The sequence below is a fragment of the Rhamphochromis longiceps genome, linkage group LG11 (genome assembly GCF_057381845.1).
Source record: "Rhamphochromis longiceps isolate RC_006_pf linkage group LG11, R_longiceps_female_GT1.1, whole genome shotgun sequence".
Lineage (NCBI taxonomy): Eukaryota > Metazoa > Chordata > Actinopteri > Cichliformes > Cichlidae > Rhamphochromis > Rhamphochromis longiceps.
In genome coordinates this window covers 37301751-37322286 of record NC_140567.1, presented here as the reverse complement: position 1 = coordinate 37322286, position 20536 = coordinate 37301751, and the positions used below count along the sequence as shown (strand labels likewise).

General features: G+C 41.7%; 1 protein-coding gene across 4 annotated transcripts in view; it reads left to right on the top strand.

Moving 5' to 3' along the window:
* gabbr1a (gamma-aminobutyric acid (GABA) B receptor, 1a) overlaps nt 1-20536 on the top strand; it is a 143113-nt gene that overhangs the window by 41828 nt on the left and 80749 nt on the right. For all 4 annotated transcript variants that reach the window (XR_014913838.1, XM_085423901.1, XM_085423898.1 and 1 more), the window contains exon 7: nt 6524-6684. Coding sequence is in view for 3 of the 4 variants with exons in the window: in XM_085423901.1 (XP_085280027.1) it covers nt 6524-6684 (161 nt within the window). In the remaining variant the exon portion in view is untranslated. The remainder of the gene's footprint in view (nt 1-6523; nt 6685-20536) is intronic.

Sequence of the window (20536 nt, the reverse complement as noted above, 5' to 3'; positions counted from 1 at the left end):
AGTCGCTGATTAAATGATTATCAAATCATGCTGGGATAATGTGAGTTATCAGGCTTCAACAAGCTTAGACTGAACATTAAGCTTCTCATATATATTGAAATATTTTCTAGTAAATTCAAAACTAATGCAAAAAAGAAGCATTTTCACTCCCAGCCTGAGATTTGTGGATGTCACTGCAGCTGCTGCGAGTTTAGGGTTGCCCCAAAAAGTTGAGCCGCACATTTAAAAAAAATAATTTACCTCAAGTGTCACGCTCCTCACCTCATGCAAATGTGAGTTTGAGACCTGCGCATGGCAGTAATGGATTTCCAAAGCACACGAGTAGCAATATTTTGGCAGAGGAAACCTTCTGACAGTGAAGCAGAAGATATTCTAGATGTTTTCTTACTGGTATACTTATAAAAAATACACAGAAGTTATGTCCCAGTGGAATCGTTTTATAGTTAAGCAGTGGATTTATTATTCTTAACAGAATCCACTCCGCCCCGATACTCAGGCAAGATAGATTTCTCTAATAAGTGAGATGCTGCAGAGTGGAGAGAGCTGCTGCAGGACAAATTATGTAATGATGACACTGTATCTAAGTTAGTCCTTTTTACTGCCTGATGAACTACATTTTTCTAGCATACTGGCCAACATTCATGCTTCCATAAATCACGCTCTTTCAAATAATCCTGGCCGGCACTTCCACCACAAAAGGAAAAAGTTGCGCGTTGAAAAAACCGTACCGTATATCTGAAACAGATCTTGGGAATCCTATTTTCCCCGATATCGATTTTTCAGCACATCAATTTGGATTTCTGCCAGCGTAACACGTGCTCCGCAGGTGGAGGCGAATGTAATCTGTCTATTGTTAAAAAGGAAACAGTATTTTTCCACTAACACGTCTACCAGGAGGAAAACAGGCCATTATTCTGAAGGATACCCATTGTGCAAACTGCAGACACACACATTTACAGTACAAGGCGCCTCATTAAAGCAGCTCAGCAACATGTTACAGCACTCATTTCTCCAATGCAGCTTTTTCAGGCTGTGCCTCAGCTAATGTCTTCTCCCAATGTGGCATTTGCCACCATGAGGGTTGTTAACAGTGCACCGTCCGATGCTGTCGCATCTTGCCTGTGTTGGCTGCAGGCTTATGGAGGGAAACAGCATATAAAGTTCACAGCTGAATAATTGATGGTGTGTTGGATGGGTCACGGGTGGCAGCGAGGAAGAGGAGGTGGAAGTGGAAGGCAAATGCCAGTAGATGATCAATGCACTCATGTCAGCCTGTGAGGGCTTGTTAGCAGCTGGATCTGAATAGCTCTCTGCTACACGGAGATATCCAGATAATGAGATTTGGGTAATGAACCAGGGTTATATAATAGTCATATTCCATCGCCCAACTACAGAGAGATTTTAATTTGGCCCGGAGAAATAATGGTCTTCTTCTCAATCATTGCAATGAGTCATTTTCAAAAGCTAACGCTAACATTACATTGCAATTAGAGCACTTACACAAGAAAGGCAAAAACAAGACCATAAAATGGAATAAGAGTGAAGTCAGTAATCCAATAATGCTTGAAATCGGCTAAAAGTGTCGCCACCGCCGCCACGATTTTCTGAGATTTCAGTTTAGATAATAAGCTGTTAAGTTTTAGCTCTATCATTGCTCAAATGATTCAAAGACATCGAATGATCTCCCAAAACATCAAACATTCATCTGAAAGAGAGACACAAGTAAAAGCCAGCTGAGGCCCGATTCTACGTGTGTGTTTATCATCCAAAAGGTGCGAGTGTGCGTGTCTCTGTGTGTCAGAGATACCGACAGACTGTGCTGAATGTGAACAGAGGGTTCAAACAGCAGGTGTGCCGAGCGTCCAGCCTCCCTCTCATCAACACCAGCTACATCGCCGTCACCACGCTTCTCAGATCGAGATGAAGGCAAATAAGATCAGGCGTGATTGATGCTGCTCACCACGTTTAGCGCTGATTTCTTAAAGCGGCTTCGGTAGCATTTTTAGACTTGATTGTGGAAGAGAAGGCAGAGCTGGCAGAGGTGGTTACAGATCAGTTACACGTTACTTGTGTGCTCGTCTGGCAAGCGTGGAGTGATCGATTTGCAGGTCAAACAGCATCGAGGCATAGGTTTTCTTAGGGTGAAATTATAACATTTTTCAGCTTATTCAACAGCTTTCGAAAGACTGTAATTCAGAGGAAAGGCCTGAAGAATGTCCTGCTTATACCTCGCATAATGATTTTTTCAGTCTCTCTCTATATAATCTACTGCTTATTTTTTCTCTTAATCTTCTGGTCTGTAAAATGTCAGAAGAGGTGAGCAGCTTTCCTGAAGCCATGACATGTCTGGTTTTGTCAGACAATCAGCCTGAACCCACAAAAATATGCTTATTAAAGATAACAAAAAGAAGCAAGCCTTCACCTGAAACGGGCGTTTTACCTGTTTTGGTATTTTATATAGAAGTGCAGCTACAAAAATGAAAGAATATGATCTTCATGAAGAGGTTTGTTGCATTAAACTGAATTATCCCAGATCTGTGATTTAAAAATCCGATATTCTGATATATCAGTCCATTTTTTTCTTTCTAATACACAAATCACAAAGAATTTCCAACATTTGTTACGTGTAGTTTTGCATTTACTTGCGTAGCGGCTGCCGGACGCTGCTCAGATCGGTTGTTGCCTTTGTGGCATTCCACACACGCGGCTGCCACAAGGACGCTGCAGAGTTCCCTCTGGGCAAACAATGCAATGTCAATACTCAAAAGGTGTTTCTCTCATCTCTTCTTTCCTTTTCAGTTTTTGTTTATCGGCTGTTATAAATACAGATACTCATAGATTGGCGCATAGCTAATATTGGCCAATAATATCAGCCTGCTGATAAATTGTTTGGGCTCTACTTTTCTGTAATGGAGATTAACTTGCAGTCCTCCAAAATGCCAACAGCATACAACTCAGTGTCGCTTAAATTACATTTTACTGTTAAAAAAAAAATAACACTGGTGCTACTGTCCATTGCTACCTCGAATTCTGACCTCAAAACAACGCCTCCAGCATTGCCCTCCATCACGGCTCCTTCTCAGTGCAGAAACCATCCACCTTCTCTGAACCTCTCAAATACAGCGACGACCAAAATTGTCAGAATCAGATCGAGTTCAGATCAAAACTCCAAGTTCCTTCCGGTCTCTTGTGTCTTTCTTAGTTCCAGCACTTCCCTTCTTCCTCTTGATTTCTTTGGGCCAGTTCCACAGTCGAGGCTGATGTTCAGAAACACCCGCTGCTTGAACTCGGGGAAAAGCTCATGTTTCACTCTAATCTAAGCTGCTGTTAGCTGTTGATTTCTGAGTTCTGCTGTGCAGCAGAGGGAACTCTGTGGCTTCGTTTCCTGCGGTTATCCTCAGGAGAGCCAGTTTCATCACAGTGTTTGATGATTTTTGTGACTGAACTTGAAAAAACCTTCAGTCCTTAATGTTTTCCAAATAATTGACCTTCATTTCTTAAAATAGGCTAATGATGGACTGCTGTATCTCATTAAGGGACCAGGACTGTTTTTTCCATGCAAACACTACATCAGCACAATATTCAATCATTCAGGAGGAAAAAGTTCCACCTGTTAACCTTTGAAAAGGTTCAGCTGTGAAGTGGTACACATTCGAAATGACAAACTCATGAAGCTGGTTAAGATACTGACAAATAGATGCAAAGTGGTCATTGAGACAAATGGTGGCAGCTTATCTTGGTGCTGCCTCTGAGACACTGTTGTTAATCACATAAAGCCAGACGCCCCCCCCCACCCTGTTAAGGATAAGTGGAAGAGAATGGATAGATGTGTGGACATAAACCCAAACGTGTTGTTTAATTGAAGAAATGCTTGGTTTTGCCCGACAGCGCAGCGCAGCTATTCTCTAACTTAAGACTACCGTGACCCATTTTGAAATCTGAAAATCTTCCACCCAAGCTTTTAATCACAACTCTGATCATGACAAATCTAAGATGAAGTGTTTTCTCTGTTGTCTTTTCATTGTGATCTCCCTTGAAAATCCTTGAAATTGTCCTGGAATTACCACTGATGAGGATATTCTTAAGTCTAAACTCTGCAAACCATCTCGTCTCTCTGGCAACGACACCATATCCCCACACGCCGTCACAGGCTGGACGACTGTACGGTCACACATATAAACACACTGAAATTCATTTGCTTGTCCAGGCTGAATCTCTGAAACAGCTCCACCTCTGCTGCCTGATGCTGTAACTGCAGCTCCATTCAATTCTTTAACTCGATTATGAGATATCCTGTTTTAAATGTAACTGTTTAGCTGGCAGATTTAAACCATTATTACTATCTTGTTATTGCTGTAAATGATTTCTAATGGCTCACCTACATTTCATTCAACATCTACAGCTGTGGCTCAGACTTTGGAAATGACCAGTGTCAGGAAAAGAACAATAGAGAGAGAGAGCATAGCCTCTAATGAGTTTTAACAAACTTGCGATGTGTTGTGTAGATGTCCTTGTCGTCCCTTTGAACTCAACTACAAATCAGTCAGTTAACCCTGCAGTCACGTTGCATTTGGTTATGATTTAGAAAGCTGCAACACTACCAGCTGCTGACACTGTGGAAACAGCTCTATGGTCAGAATATCCAGAGACTTTATAGAACAACAGTATATATTAGTAGTCTAACTATGATGTCATACCAAAGTCACACTATTGTGTTGTCATATTATCCTATAAGATGTAATGCTTTTAGAATGTGTAAATAATATATTTCCAGTGCTTTGTATCCTGCTGCAGTGAGGCTTTGGTCTTATGTTGTTGTTAGTGTTGTGCACTCTGAAGGGTCGAGTACGGGATCCATGGTGGACGTTATTGTGACATTACCCAACCAAACTTTGATTGTAGAGACCGCACTATTTACCCATACATAATTTACTGTTAACATTCTTTTTAACATATATTTTAAAATCGTTTTTGAAGTAAAAACTGAAAATGATCGAGCTTGTGACTAGAAGTTTTCTTTTTTTAATATTGTGTGAGGGTAAACTGGAAACCTTTGGACTGATAAGATGGTGTCACCTTGGCATTCTCAGAACTGTGCTGGGAATCTTTTATTGACATTTTTATAGACTAATAAAAAAATCAATTAATTGGAAAAAAAATAACAGGCAGATTATTGAATAAGGCTTCGCTCAGTGCATCATTAAATCTAGACGTGGAAACACTGGAACGTTAATTATATGTAACCTTGACATTTATGACTCTACAAGAACTCAGCGCAGTTGAGAAAAGCGGCTGAAATATAATTGAATGCCACTGTGAGTGGGATCAAACTGTGCGGACATGTGACCACGTTCAGCAGAGCCACTCACTGAAAACTAACCCAACAAGTTTGTTCTGTTTTTATTGTGTGAAAAACTGAAGCGGCTCACGCTGACACGAGTTAGCTCGTTATATTGATCATATATTGCCTGCCCGGACCTCCTGTAGGCTACCTGTTAAATACCAAAGCTTGTTTTTGGCCATTTGTGCCGATGCGTTGATCAGATATTGATTATGGGCGCACATATGCAAGAAATGTAAAGCCAAAGAATGCGCGTGTGTGCAGTGGAAGCAGTGCTGAAGTTAAAGTCACCGTGCAAATGTCAAAATCTTTGAGGTTTAGCCTCTCTCTCTCTCGCTCTCTCTCTCTCACTCACTCTCAGAGCTCGTGCAGGCTCGCTCTCTCTCCCCTCCTCGCTCTCTCCTCACACTCAGCCAGCCGGTGCTGCAGTGGCTCAGTCGCAGAGCGCTAGCGCGGCTGCTTTTCCGCGGTAACTCGTTTCATCCGTCGGGACACGACTGCGTCCACGGATCGTAGATGCAGCCCTCAGTTTCCGCCGCTTCGTCTCCAAACACGCACCCGTCCGACCCGCTTGACGTCTTCCGCGCGGACTCGGCGTCTCGTTCGTGCGTCCCGATTGCGTAAAAGTCGTAAGTAGCTAAGGGACGCGCTGTCCAATAATCTTGATCGATCGCAGGCCGGAAGCACGCGTTAGTTTAGTTTGGACAATTGTGTCGATGTGCGCGGAGATAGAAAGTTGACCGCGTTCTCACATGATCGCCGCGAGCTCTGCAAAGTAAACGACTCTGTCCCGAAAATATCCAGCATGCAATGCATAATTAATCAAGCATTATGCACAAACACACGCCGATTAATTATTTACTCGATCTGCTAAACACTTGCAGTTTAAAGTAAATAGGTGTCCGCCACAGTATCTGCAAAGCGCAACATAAAGTCCAAACACACTCCAGGGCGGCCGGACACGTGTTGAGTTCAGTGTACGTTTAGCTGTGGGATTGTTCAGAACAGCCCGACCTTACAGCTGCAGCACCGGGGTCAAGCTGCTCCGGTTCAGCTCACCTTGAACCATGCTGGTAATGTGCACGAGTCCTCCGCGGGCAAACCGCCCAGCCCGAGGCCACGCGGCGCTCCTCCGGGCATCTCTCATAATCCTTCTCCTCCTCTGGCCACGGCCGTCTGCAGGCAAGAAGAAGCTGTACATCGGAGCGCTGTTCCCCATGAGCGGAGGCTGGCCGGGCGGTCAGGCGTGCATGCCCTCCGCTCAAATGGCCCTGGACCTGGTGAACAACAGGAGCGACATCCTGCCCGACTACGAGTTGGAGCTCATCCACTACGACAGCATGGTGAGTGCATGTGGAGGAGAGTCAGAGGAGGTGCGCACTTAAAGTGATGTGTGTGTGTGTGTGTGTGTGGTGTCAGCCCCTGAGGGATGTCATGATCTGCCTCTCAGATTATCACGAGGGCTCTTGTCATTTTCTCAGTTCTGTGAGTGTTTTGTTCAATTCTTTTCTGATGAAAAACAGAGAAAGAAATCCTGGCTTTTATTTCCAGTTTTGATTGCAGATTTATGAAATTATACTGGCTGTCTTTTTTATTTTTTAGGATTGCTGGTTTTCTCCAAAGTTAAAGATCATTAGGAACTGCTTTAATGATAGCTCACCTCATAAGGAGAGGTTTTCTTTGAGTATTGTAGATTTTGGGGTCATATTTTTTGAACATCATACTCTTTGTGATGGAAGCGTCTTTACTGATGTTTGCCAAATACCAAAAAATCAGGTATCAGGTGAAAATGTCACTTTTTCTAAGGAAGTGCTTTGGTTCTTTCATGTTTTTATCTATGGGTCACCCCGCTGACAGCTAACCCCCCAGAGTCTTTGCACTCCGTGCCACATTCATTTTGCTAAATGAGCAAACACACCTCCTGCTTGTTGCTCATCAATCATTCATCATGGTGGTATTTTAAAATGTCAGCATTATCGACCAATATAAATCCAATAATCACCCCTCCAGCTTGTTCAGATACTGCCCTTTTTAACCACCCACGCCACCCAAATCAACCTTAATCACAATCCGGGTTATTTCTGTGAGTGAATAATCCTTGTCTTTGGGTTCTCACTGCTGCATATCCTGAAGTTTTTCACTGAAAGGAAGTGTTTTTCTCAACAGTGGGATGAGTGCAGACACAGATTTGTTTAAAAAAAGCAATCCTCTGTCTCTTCTCTTGAGGGTTGTTATCAATCATGCTGCAGGACAGATGCCTGGAGAGTTGGCTGGGGCACCAAACAGTTAACTGCACAGGGACTGGTTAGAAATTTGCTACGAGCTTTATTCTGATTGGTGTACAAGGCTCTGCATTGGAATCCTGTTAAACAGAATAGCAGGGAAAGAGAGCGTGTGTGTGTGTGTGTGTGTGTGTGTGTGTGTGTGTGTGTGTGTGCGCGCATGTGAGAGAGAAAGAGAGCGAGAGTTGGCATGGCAACACAGTTACTCTTGAAGCACACCACAGAAACAAACAAGGATTCAGCTCTGTGGAAATATGTGTGCAAAATCATACGCTGGATGTATGCAGAGCTGATGGCACAGAGCATTTTGTTAGACATACACCTCGTTCTTTGCACTCGAAACAGATTAAATACGTGCGTGTGTCCTCCGATTACAAGTGTAGTGAAGCAGGCATCTGCAGATGTAGCAGCCATAAACATAAAAATAAAGCAAGGAAGAGATTTCAGAGGGATTGGAAAACATCTCTCCTCGTGCTTCAGGAGTCGCTGGCGCCTCCGGCTCGCGAAATAGATGCAGATCCTTTTTGAAGGGAAAAGCTCAAAGAGGCTGGTGTAACATTGTCTGAATGATACTGGTTAATTCCTTGATTTTAAGTCCTAGCGGGAGGGGGAGGGGGAATTTATTGCTCCTACTCTGGGTACAGTGTGGTCAGAATGAGGTTTTTACTTTTTGATTGCAAACGTTTTTCACCTGGCTGGAATGGTAATGAGGATGACAGTCTGAAAACCAATTATAAAGAAGGAGATTAATTATGATATTTGCATGCAGTTATGAGAACCCATTCCACATCCTTGTTTGGTCTGAGAAGAGATCGGCACATTTGAAGCACAACTTGGCGAGATTAAGACGAGGGTTTAAATGGCTCTTTGTTTGCATCTCGAGATGAAGGCTGCGGAGTGTAATTATGCATCAAAGACTCTTAACTGGAATTTATTATGATGAGAAACTTTTATTGCATCTCTAAATGATTAAATAAAAGAAATGCATCAAGGGAGACCTATTATGCATATCTTCAGGTCCATATTTTTATTTGTGTGTTCTACCAGGGTAGCTTTGCAATTAAGAAACAAACATTATTAACGATGTGATCCTCGTTCACCTTAGTGCAGCCCCATTTTCGCTCCTCTTTCCTTACAGCTACCTCTCCTTTTCCTTCTGATTGGCTGTTCCTGCAAAACAAAAGGTGGGTGAATACTGTCAAAGCTGTCAGACGTTGTCATATTTTGGATATCTGCTTTCTTTGACATCTTAACAAACAAAGATTAGAAAAGACAATGCAACTCTGAATAGCAGACCGTATAGGAAAGATGGACATAGCCTCCTGGTTCTCAGTTATTGGTTAGCAAAGTTCTTTGTGAAGCCTCAATCTGAGTGTTTTGAGGTCGCTGTCAGAGTTTGGACGCGACGAATGAGCCGTGGATCAGACTGAGAGAAAGAAAGTGAGAGACACTGCAGTTTAATAGGCTAGCAACTTGTCACAGCGTGCGACTGAAATTTACGACGACGAGAGCCGTTTCCCCACAGACCTATAAAACCAGAATAATAGGTAAACAGAGGAAAAGAGCTTCACTGGCTTCTTTCGGAGCTGGAAGCTACGCCCGTGTTTGAGATGCAGCCCAGCAAACATGGCTCAAACCCCGATGTCATGTCCCTGGTCATCTGAACTGTAAGACAGACGGGTGTTGATGTTGTTTCGAGCTAAACTACAGGTTTAGTGTTTATCAGATTATGAGAATGAAAGAATGAAATTAAAATGTGGTTACTCAGTGGTAAAACAGACATTCATCTGACAGCTTCTCCACATAGAAAAAGTAGTATTACTACTGTAGGCATTGGCCTGTTTTTACAATATAGGCTGAAATTTGAAGGAATTTACATTCTTTCTCATTTATATTGTGCTAAACGTAGCACATCACAAACGCTGTAGCTCTGCTCCTTGTGCCCGTGCTATGCACCCTGTGATGGGAGTCCAGTTAGCTCAGTAGAATGAGAAATAACCTTTGTGGAATATACTTTTCTTTCTTGCAGCAAAGTCTAACAAAGACCTCCAGGCCATATTCAATGTGTATGTTTAGCTCATAAGAAAGCTTTGGTCTGACTTTTGTTTTCAAAGTGTTTTTCAACCACAACTAGACGTCGACAAAAGACCACCAGCTTACAGTTATTCAACATCGCAGTGTGAGCTGGGAGACTAATATACTCAAGAACTCCCACTGTCTACACTCCCGGCCTCATAGCGGGCAATTGTAAGGTAGTCTGGCACGAGTCGGGCTGTACGAAGATGTGGAACAAAAATGTAAATTTCACGGGGTAAACTTTTTTCTTCTGATTTATAATAGTGCAACAACATATATATATATATATAATTCCATATTTATATATTTGCTTTACAGTTAAATGCTTTTCCTGGATACTAAGGATGTCACAGCACAGGTCCACTTAATAGCATCCACCATTTTGATTCAGGCATGAAGCAAAGGACTTCTGGCAGCAGTCACCTTCAGCCGCCAGCACAACCAGCTGCTCCTTATACACACATGGAAATGTCTGTTGTGGTGCTTCTTATGTGTAGTTGTTATTTAGAATCAGATGGCACTGAGAGAGGACGTCCTGTTGTAAAACCTTTACAGACTAACGAGTGTTTATAAGCAGAACGACAACATTTTACTGGTAAATCTGCAACAGTGTGGATTTACTTCAGTTCAGACGCTTTAGCGATGGTAGATCTGCAGAAACTAAATTCAAATGTGGACATTTTTGTCCAGGAGCAGGTGTAAATGATTATTTTAGCTGTTTGGCTCTATGCACTCCCGGTCATTGAGGGCTATTCTGCAGCCAGAGTCTGTACAATGGGATTAATAGGAAGTGAAATGGCTCTTGTAGATCGGCTCTGGCTGAGCTTTTGGCTCACAGGGATTACTTGCACATTCACTGACCTCATTATTTAAAACTTTGTCCATCTTTAATGTGAGCATCGAGCGGTGTAACAGTACACCCGTATGTGGCAGAAAATCAGAAAAAGCAGAGTAGTTCCACCTCTGACGTTTGACTTAGCAAACAGGTGACAATTTGGGCGGGGAGTATGGAACGATGTCCTCAACTTGTTCAACATCATAAAATATTTATGAAGCTCTACACTTAATCCCAGCCTGTCTTTTAAATGGATGAATATACCCCGTGGTAGCAGAACGGCTTGTTTCTCTGGCTATTCTGGCGACAGCATCAGACTATTTACAGCCTTCTGAGATGTGCGCACACATGCACACACAGGATCGCGCGCAGACACGCGCTCTCCACACATGCTGTTGCCATGGATATATCAAAGCCGAGACTGCAAACTTTGATCAATTATTAACAGTGATGAGTGAGACGGTGGAGATGCAGAGAAATGGCGGTGAAACAAGGTGCTTCCCTCACTTCCGTTTTTGATTTTAATTGGCAGCCGTGACACAATTTTCCATCCGCTGTGGCATAACTCGTATCCTTCAGTGGTCCTCGTGCATGTCCGTTGGCACACGAGCCTGAAGTGTGGTGCCAGACGCAATTATGAGGAACTAAGGAGATGTAGCTCTGCATGCTTTGAGATTCAATATTCAGGCGGTCCCCCAAGCCTGATCATATCCCCTATTCACACTTTTGATATTATTCAATCTGGAGTGTAATTAGATGGCATATTATGACGACCAAGTGTGTTTTCTCATTCTTCCTAGCTCAGGGAAACTTCAGTTTCTTTCAAAGCTTCTCGCCAGCTGGGTATGACTGATTGGAGAGACTACATGGGCATGTTAACATGACACCGATATTGGCTGCAGGAATTTCAGCACCAAGGACAGCAGCTGAAGTGCCTATCTTTTGTGGGGTATGTGAGTGTGTGTGTGTAGTTTTATGTACACACACAGTAGCATTAATCTGGGTGTGTGACAGAGAATGTGAATGTGACCATGAATGGCATTGGGGGCCTTCATTGCTGCTGCTCTCATGAGCCAAGGAGGAACAGAAATGAAAGTAGAAATGGTGACGACCCCAGGGGGCTGTAGCAGACAGACCTCCAAGAATAGCAGAGATTCCTCAGCCTTTATTGCAAACCTGCCAACACCCCTGCTTGCCTCTGTTTTTTTATAAGGAGGCCATGTGCTTGCTGATTATGTTACCAAAGGCTTTGTTTGTAAGGTGAATGACTGAAACATTCAACAACTGGAACAGATTTTTTTCTTGCAAGTACATCCAACTTCTGCCACTTACCTTTAAAACCTGTTAATATTACATGTGGAAACAGCACAAAACGAACAGAGACTGTGTATAGAAGATATATGTTGCCACTGTGGAAAGCTTAGTTATCAGGAAATGGTAGCAAACTTGGTTAGCATGTATAGAGACACTACTGGTACATGACACAAAGAGAAGTATCTGACAGTTAAGGCTGAATAACATGCAAAAAAGAGAAAAAAGAAAGAAAGCACACAGCTAGTCGCTACAGCTACCTGCGTCACCACGCACCTGTCGGTCAAAGCCGTCGTGCCTTAAGTAAACATTTAAACAACAAAGAAATCCCCCCATGTTAATCTAATTAAGGGAGAAATTAGCTAGTGTCCAATAGGGATGGGTACCGGTATCCGGTGCCATGATGGTCCAAGAACCCGAAGAGGAGAGTCCTGGCCCCTAGCCCTGCCAGTGTAGCAGAAATGATGATGATGATGATGCAGCAGCAGCCGTTCTTCTCTGCGTGAGGAGCTTAATGTTGTTCGTGTGTAATTTACGTTGAGTAGGCTAACCACGTTATTACATTAATGCATGTAAGGTGAACTAGCAAACATCATCATAGCTACATGCGGCTGTCTTCTTGTTTGATGGCAGATACTCCCTTCACCCTGGCCAAAAAGGCTAAAATGACCAAAGAAAAAGTGGAAAACAGTTAAACATGAGAGGTTTTTGGACAAAGTTTGTGTTTTTTCCATTGTTTAAGCACTGCTTCCAGCCAAGAATCATACCATATATACCCCATAGCTGCAGAAAAGGCTAACATTGTTATCTTTTTACAAAAACCAGCTGAACACGAGAGGTTTTTGGACAAAGTGTGTGTTCTCCATTCTTTAAGCACTGGCACCGTTTCAAAAGTACCGGTTTGGCACCGGTATTGGATAAAACCTAAACGATACACATCCCTAGTGTCCAATGTTTTTCTATATTTCTCTTGTAAAGTTTGACACCAAGTGGCCTTTGGAGGAACTGCAGTTCCTCTAACAAATTAATTTTGTCGTATTAGAATCAGAAAACCAGTGGAGTTGCCTCGTGCAGCAACTCCACCAGTTGAATTTTGATGGTTCAGGTGTTAATTTTTGATTTATAAGTGACCACCTAATGAATCTGCAACGCTATAACAGCAGTTTCTCTCGTAGCTTCTATCTATCTCCCCTCACTCGTGATTAAAAACATCTCCAAGATTGGTCAACATGCTCAATTGGTGGCTTCAGCCATCTTTTATATGCAGTGTGTGGTTTTAAAACAAAAAGCTTCTGTATGATGGGTTTGGCACTGGTTTACCATGAATTGATGTTTGAACTTTTCCATATCATTTTCATCTCTGCACAGTGTTCCCATTATACTATCAAAGGTTTCATTTCTTGCTTTCATAGAAAAATGGCATGATTGAAAAGTACAGCTATGTAGTCTGGTGCTATTTCACAATTGTGTTCAAAAATACACCCTTTCATTATACACCTATTACTGCCTGCTAACCATTTCCTGTTATGTTATTCAAAGTGAAAAGAACATGGAATAAGTAACTGTTCAAAGCAAAATAACTGAATCACCTTCTTAGAAAACTTCCGTCTAAGCTGGTTTTTGTGTGCGTGCCTCCATCTGCTTTTATTATAATGATTAAGGGTTTTAATAGCAAAATTAACTCGATCAGCCTGTTCAGGGATCTTACAAACACTCTGTTACGATTTAAAGGGCTTCTGTTTAATATTGGTTGCTCAAGGCATTTTAAAATGTTTTTTTTAATTTGTTTTCTATTATTTGTAATTGTCTTTCACAACATCAGTATTACTGTTTTTTTTTTTATTTCAAATCAAACATGCTAAATTGTATATATACAGAAAATAATTGCAGGTTTCCCATTGTTATTACCACTGTCATCAATGCCACAGTCACACTAAAAGAAACAGTGGCTGGAGACTGCGGTGCGATCACAGTTATTGCAACTACGTACTTGCAATTTGGTTGCCTTTGAAATGGTTACTTTGAAAAGGGGGACCAGGTCTGTAAGCACTCATAGTCAGCTGGTGTCTTCAGAGCGACTGTGGTGCGTCAAAACGGCGATAAAACAGCATTCGGATGGAGTCAGTCTGCTACCAGGCTGATCAGGATGTGATAGAGACTGGGGTCAAGCTGGTAATTACGAGCAGCCTGTTTGTAATAATACGGAGATTAAATGATAAATCAGCAAATAGGTTATGATGTGTTGGCATCACATTAAACAGAAGTTCACATTAACTACTTATAACTACAACAAGTTGTTGCTGCAGGACAGCGGTTTATCTATGAAATGACACAGCTGCTTAGCAAAACACATTTTCTAGTACCAGAATACCAGTTGAGTATTGCAAAGAAATGTGCACTCATCACTACTCATCAGTGCAGACTGACTCCGATTGATTGCAACGTGTTGGCAATCTGTCTGCATTTCTAAATGATATAAATAGACAGCAGGTATTTCCAAAGTTTTGCAGATCTGTGATTGCAGTCACTGTGAAACGTGGCTCGAACACTGGGCAACAATTTAGCTGTTGCTAGATGAGAAAAAATTTCAATGCAATAACTAGTCAGCTACCATTTTGTTTCTCGTTTTGTTTTCTAGTTGTGAGGAGGTTGCGTTCCTGTTTTTCCTCAAGTGTAACCAAATCATTATATCCTGGCTAGCTAGCCTAGTGTGCTTTGTGAACATTTCTAAGCTCCAAAGCCTGACAGCATGCCAAACTTACGGATGCACTATTTGGATCTGCTGTCAGTGACACCAGGCTGATCCATGTAGTTCACTTACACGTTGTTCTGTATTTTTTTACTCAACCACAAACTGTGTTTAAGTGAGCTGACATGACTGGAAAGCAAAGCTTTCCCTCGCTCACTCGCTCTCACTCCCACAGTGTAACTCTGGAAGTTTTTATGTCTCATCAGTATATTAATATTATTTCACTTGCTCTATGCAAAGAGGTGCACACACAGCGAGACTGAGAGCAGAGGAAGAAGAAACTGGCATGTGAGTAAAACTCAGTAAAGTGCAGCAAAGACTTGTCATTAGGTCATTAATGTTTTTTGTAAATGTTTATTTTTATGTGTCTTGGGTCTGTTGGGTTTTTTTGGGGGGGGGTTTAAGTCTTTGATTTTTTTGTCCAATTTATTTTATAAAGTTAATAAAAGTATTCCTCAGAATACTAGTAGCCTCAGTGAAGCTATATGCAGTCTACTTCCTGTAGCCACAGTGAAGCTACTCATGCACTGTGTAAGAATGGGAGCATCTGATCTGAGAGGCCTGTCTTTATCATTCTTTGATGTCATACTGGTTCTGATGGTCCATGACCTTTACTCATGCAAAGCCATGTTATGTTTAAAAAATACAGATTCTTTTCTTCGGCTCTAACCTAAAGGAAATATGTTTTTGATCCCCAGCGACTGGGTTTTTGCGCTGGTTTGTCATGAATTGAAACAGCTTGAGTCTTTTCTCGTCTTGCTGCCCAGTGTTTCAATTTTGCTTCTGTTCAAGCAAAGATTTAATTTCCTGCGCGCACAGAAACAGTGAATGATTGAAAGCTTCAACTATGTCTGATGCCATTTTGCAATTGTGTTCCAGACTAGACCCCTTCATTTCATACCAGTGCGGCCTGTTAGCCACATCATATTAAGATGAAGGTGGAAAGTGCGAGGAATATCTAACTGCTGCTGGGTAAAACTGAATTTGTTTTTTGATAAACACCAGTGTCAGGTTTAATGATGGTGCCGTTTCACAGAAAATGAAAGCCTGTTTTATTGTAAATTTACTCGTTATCTGTAATAATTAGGCTTTCTACCTGAGAAGTAGTTTTTGACTAATGTGTGCCGAATGTTTGTTCATTTTCTTTGCACACATTCAGCTGCAATCATTAGAAGTATTTTAAAGTAAAGCTCTGCATGCAAGCCTGTTAGTGTAACTACATATATACAGTATAGAGAGAGCGTTAGCAAAACCCTGACTAAGCAAGTTGTCTCAGTGTGAATTCTTAAAGAACGTCCACGAGGTCAGAAACTGCACTTTTAATTCTTCATATATTAGGCAGCAACTTATTTGCGAAATTGATGGAAACAAGCCGTTATTAAACGTGTAATGTGCTGTGGTAAGGACAGATTGATGAAATAACTCAAAGATAATTAGCGTGGGCGGTGAATTACTGCTCAGAATGAAGTTAAAACACTGTAACACAAGAAAACTAACAAGCTTCTCCTCAGCATGTAGCCAGCCCACAGCCACAGTGACAGAGAACACAAACAACCTTCGGGAAAGACACTGTTTAACAAGCTGAAGGCGTCAATCTTCTTCATATGAAGATAAGGCAACAGTTATTTTTATGAGGAGCTGAGAACCATGTGGTTTGTATCCAGCTGATTTCACCCAGTGAGCTGAAGTGATCTGTGAAATGAGCAGGTATGGTGATTGATGGGAAAGAAGACCTGCAGCCTGTCTGCGTTGCATTGCACAGGCTTGGCTGTTTCTGTTCAGTTCAGTTTTAGTTATGCACTCAAAGTGAGGTCAGTGCCTTACATGACCGTGAGAAACCCGACGATTCCCTTTGAGCAAGCACTTACCCTAAATAACACAAATGTTGTGAAGCTGTTTACCACGTCAATATTAATTGTGTTAACCCACCAAATAATGATAGACTGAGGGAGCAATTTCACACTCATTCATTCGCCTGAAAACTTTAATCACTGAAATGATTCGGCTTTGGTCAATATTGTCATGAAGTAACAGAATTTCTGCAAAGATAAACGGCAAAATCCAGCTTAATTCAGAGGTCTTACAAATCCACTCAAACAGGATCCACAGTGGGAGTTTGCACTGCTTTCTACTCCCAGCCCGTCCATCTTTTGGAATTGTGTTTTTCATGGAGGGCTAAAAATAAACACATCAGTTTGTTTGTCAATAATTAAAAATATCAATTTGATTTAAAAACATAAGCAGTTGTTTTGCTATTATTAATTATTCTGTGCTTCTGTCAACACCACCCATCAGAGTCAAGGGGCGGGGCCTAATCAAACACTGACCTAATCAAAAACATTGATTTGTTCCGGGCTCGCAGTGGGTATTTCTCAGAGTTTGTATTGCACACTTGTTAGTTCCTATTGGACCAGTACACTCAGGAGTCCAGACATCCGAGGACAGGAGGATGCAGCGTACTCAACGACATCAGCTCAGCTTCATTGTTTACTTTACTGCGTTTTATGATTAATGTTTACGATGAAAGTAGCACATAAGAGACCTAATTACCTGTGTTCTTTCCAAACACACACACGTTTTAAAAAGCCCTCTGGCAAGATGCTCAGCTATAAAAGGGCCGTTAATGTGAAATTATTTTAAAAGGTCATAAACACTGGACTCATTTGGATGAGGTAAAGAAGTGTACACCGGCAGATTAAATTCAATATTACTGATTATTCAAGCGACAGTTCAGCAGTCGCTATGCATCTATACACTCACTGCTCATCAAAGAAAAAAACACACAGAGCTAATAATTCAAGTAGACTTCTATAACTTATAATAGGCAGCTGGTGTTTAGAATACAGTTGGATAAATATTAAAAATGAATGATTTGATCATCTCTGGAACAGGCCTGACATTACTCTTCAGGAACATCATCAATATGCAAGTCCAGATGTTTCTGCTCTTGGTGAAAATGCTCAGTTTCCTCTCTGTTTTAAAATATTTTTAATGTTGGTTTTATTGGAAAATAAGGTGTCATAAACAAGTTTAACACATCTGAACATCATGAAATAAAGACAAGCAAATGATTCTGTTGAAAATAGAATACAACACTCCAGTGGTGCATCATGGTTCACTAAAACGATCCAGTTATGAAGCTTACCTTTAATCTGAAAATGAACAAACCATCACCGGTTAGATATCATCTCTGTGATTTATATCCTGTGTTTACCCCCGAGTGAGAGGTGAGGGGTTTTGAAAACAGTGTTCTGGGAGCAGGCTGTTCTCAGCAAGCATCATGAGCTCCGATTGGCCGATCAGCTGATCGCTGAGATGAGCTGGCTGTTAGCCTAATGGGACCTGACATGTCACAAAATGTTGGAGAATTTTTGTAAATATGCTCTATCTCAGCAAATCAACGAGATAGTTGAAATTTATAGCACTATGTTCTCACCTTAAAACTCCTAAAAGTGTATTTATTGTAGGATTTCAACGTTTTACTTGCAGTTTGGTGCTTTGCTCCCGCCACTGCTGCTTGTGATGTAGTTTGAAATGCATTCTTGGATACCTGGCTGCCACAAGTCCACACCACCCCCAACCATGAGTCTGTTATCTGGGTAACCAGTCAGATGTTAAGGTGTGTTGATAAGCTGCAGTGACAGTTTAAATTATTTCATGGCACAATAAAGCACAGGAACCATGAAATAATGCAGTGTTTCCCAACCTTTTGGAGCCACGGCACACATTTCACTTTAGAATCACACGTCACGCCACCAAACACAAATGTCACAAAAAGCATAATTTCTCCCCGTGCCCAGTTATATACCTTTTTTGTCTTTCTTCCGACCACTGCTCACGCTGGGCCTTCATCTGGGTCGGAATTTTCTCCAGGTCAGATTAACTACTTTTCAAATATTTATCTATTACTATTACACGCTGCGTTGTCTCACTTGCAGCATGACCATGTAATTTCTTCTTCGTCTTCTGTCTTACTGGCAGTTGGCAACCCATTTAATTAGAGCAGGTAGTTATACTGCCCTCTAGTGGAAGAGAATGTAATTGCTCTGCCCGTTATTCACACTGGTTGCTTAGCGTACCAATCAGGTGAAACGTGATTATCTCCATGGCACACTTGATCATTTCTCATGGCACACCTATGTGCGCCAAAAATCAGTCTCCTCGTGGACTCCTCATGGTTAAGTGTCGGACTTTGCAACAGAAAAAAAGTAGCCACTTTTCAGTATTTATAACTACTTTAATTGTATTATTTTCTAACATGCCCATTCTGTTTTTGTAGGGGTGTAGTTGCTCTGATTGACAGGTGGTTGCCTTCTTGGTTTTATCTCAGCTAACTCGAGTCACTAAACTGGACCTCTAAATTTCTTTCATGTTGTCAGAACGTTTTTAATCCAAGTAACTGACAAATATTCTGACCTTATTTACAGTTATTTGTACTAACAACTCATCCAAGAAATGAATTCTTCAGTTTGGTGAGCAAAACTCTTGTATTATGTTCTGTCTGTCCCATGGAGCCTTTTGGACTCTCTATACTAACCAAAAGTTTGGGCACTCTGCCTTCAAATATGGTGACTTCTGGCTCCAGAAAGTAAGATAATGGTAGTCTAAGGAGCTTGGAAGGAAAAGGTCCTACTACGATGACCTGGATGACTGAGAACCTTCACACATATAAGATAATGGTATCATAAAGCTAAAACCAAGGCATCGAAATGGGCGTTGATAGATCTTATGGTTCCATGGTGACTATGTTTATATAGTGCCTTTGATCAATCCTACAGGACACAAACAGAAACGTGCGGCGCTCCTAGTCGAGGAGTCGTGACAGAGGCAGTGATCTCGGCTGTCTAGGGTGGGCAGTGACCGTCATGATGGCATTTTTAAATGTCTTTGTGTGGTCTTTGCGGTTGAAGTTCCCCCTTTGATTAGGATCAATCCAGGAAATCATACAGCAACATTTACGTCAGAAGTCTGGCTGTCAGAGCTGCTTAATGGGGCTCTGATTGAATTATTTAATTGCATGTAAACGTAACCACTGTAATTCCACCCAATCTAAAGTTAATGGAAAACACATCAATCAACAAGAAGCCCGGCCATTTCACATTCCTGAGTCTCGACTGGTGATTACCACTTCAGAAAAATCACAGGGCTGCCTCAACGAGACAATTCAGCCATCGAGACAAACGCCCCAATTAGGATCTTTATTGGTTGTTGCCATCACCATCTGCAATTCGATTGCTTGTGACACTCATCTAGAGTGTATTTTTTTTAGCCATGCATGTGTGTGTTTGTATTTGAAAGCCATATCTCTTCTTCCATGCCGAATCATTAGATGTGTCAGGCCCGTTTAACTGTGACTCTGATGAGCAGTGTGGTGCAGACGTCTGTAATGTGGCTGACAGAGTGGTGATGGATCATTCAGCCACACTTTCGCCACCTAGACACGCTGTAAATGACTTTATTGGAGGTTTGTAATGGCTCGTGATGGCTGCCGTTGTGATCGTTGTGCTCGCTTTTCTTTGTTTCTGCCTGTTTTTCTTGTTTTTTTTAATGTCCTGATCTGTCAGCGGCGCGGCGCGTGTTGATGAGACACGGCGATGCGGGCTGTATGGATGCTGTGAAACTCTGCAGATAATGCATTTTTCTTTCTTACTGCAGCTCATCTTTTCTCTTCAAATTTGCATCTGCTTGTTTACTGCTCTGTGCTACTTTGGTGCCATTTTCTTCTACTTTGTCGTGACCCTTTCTTGTGCTGCTCTTTCCATTTCCCTGACTTGTCCTTTTCTTTCTCCTACTTGTCTTTTCAACGCACATTTGCATTGGCCTTTTTGTGACTCCACTGCCTCGATGTCATTTCCCTTTACTTTATCTGCTCTCTTCTGTTCTCTTACTCTATTTAGAGACGCCTCCATCTCCCAGTCTCCACTGCTTATTTGTTTCTTTTT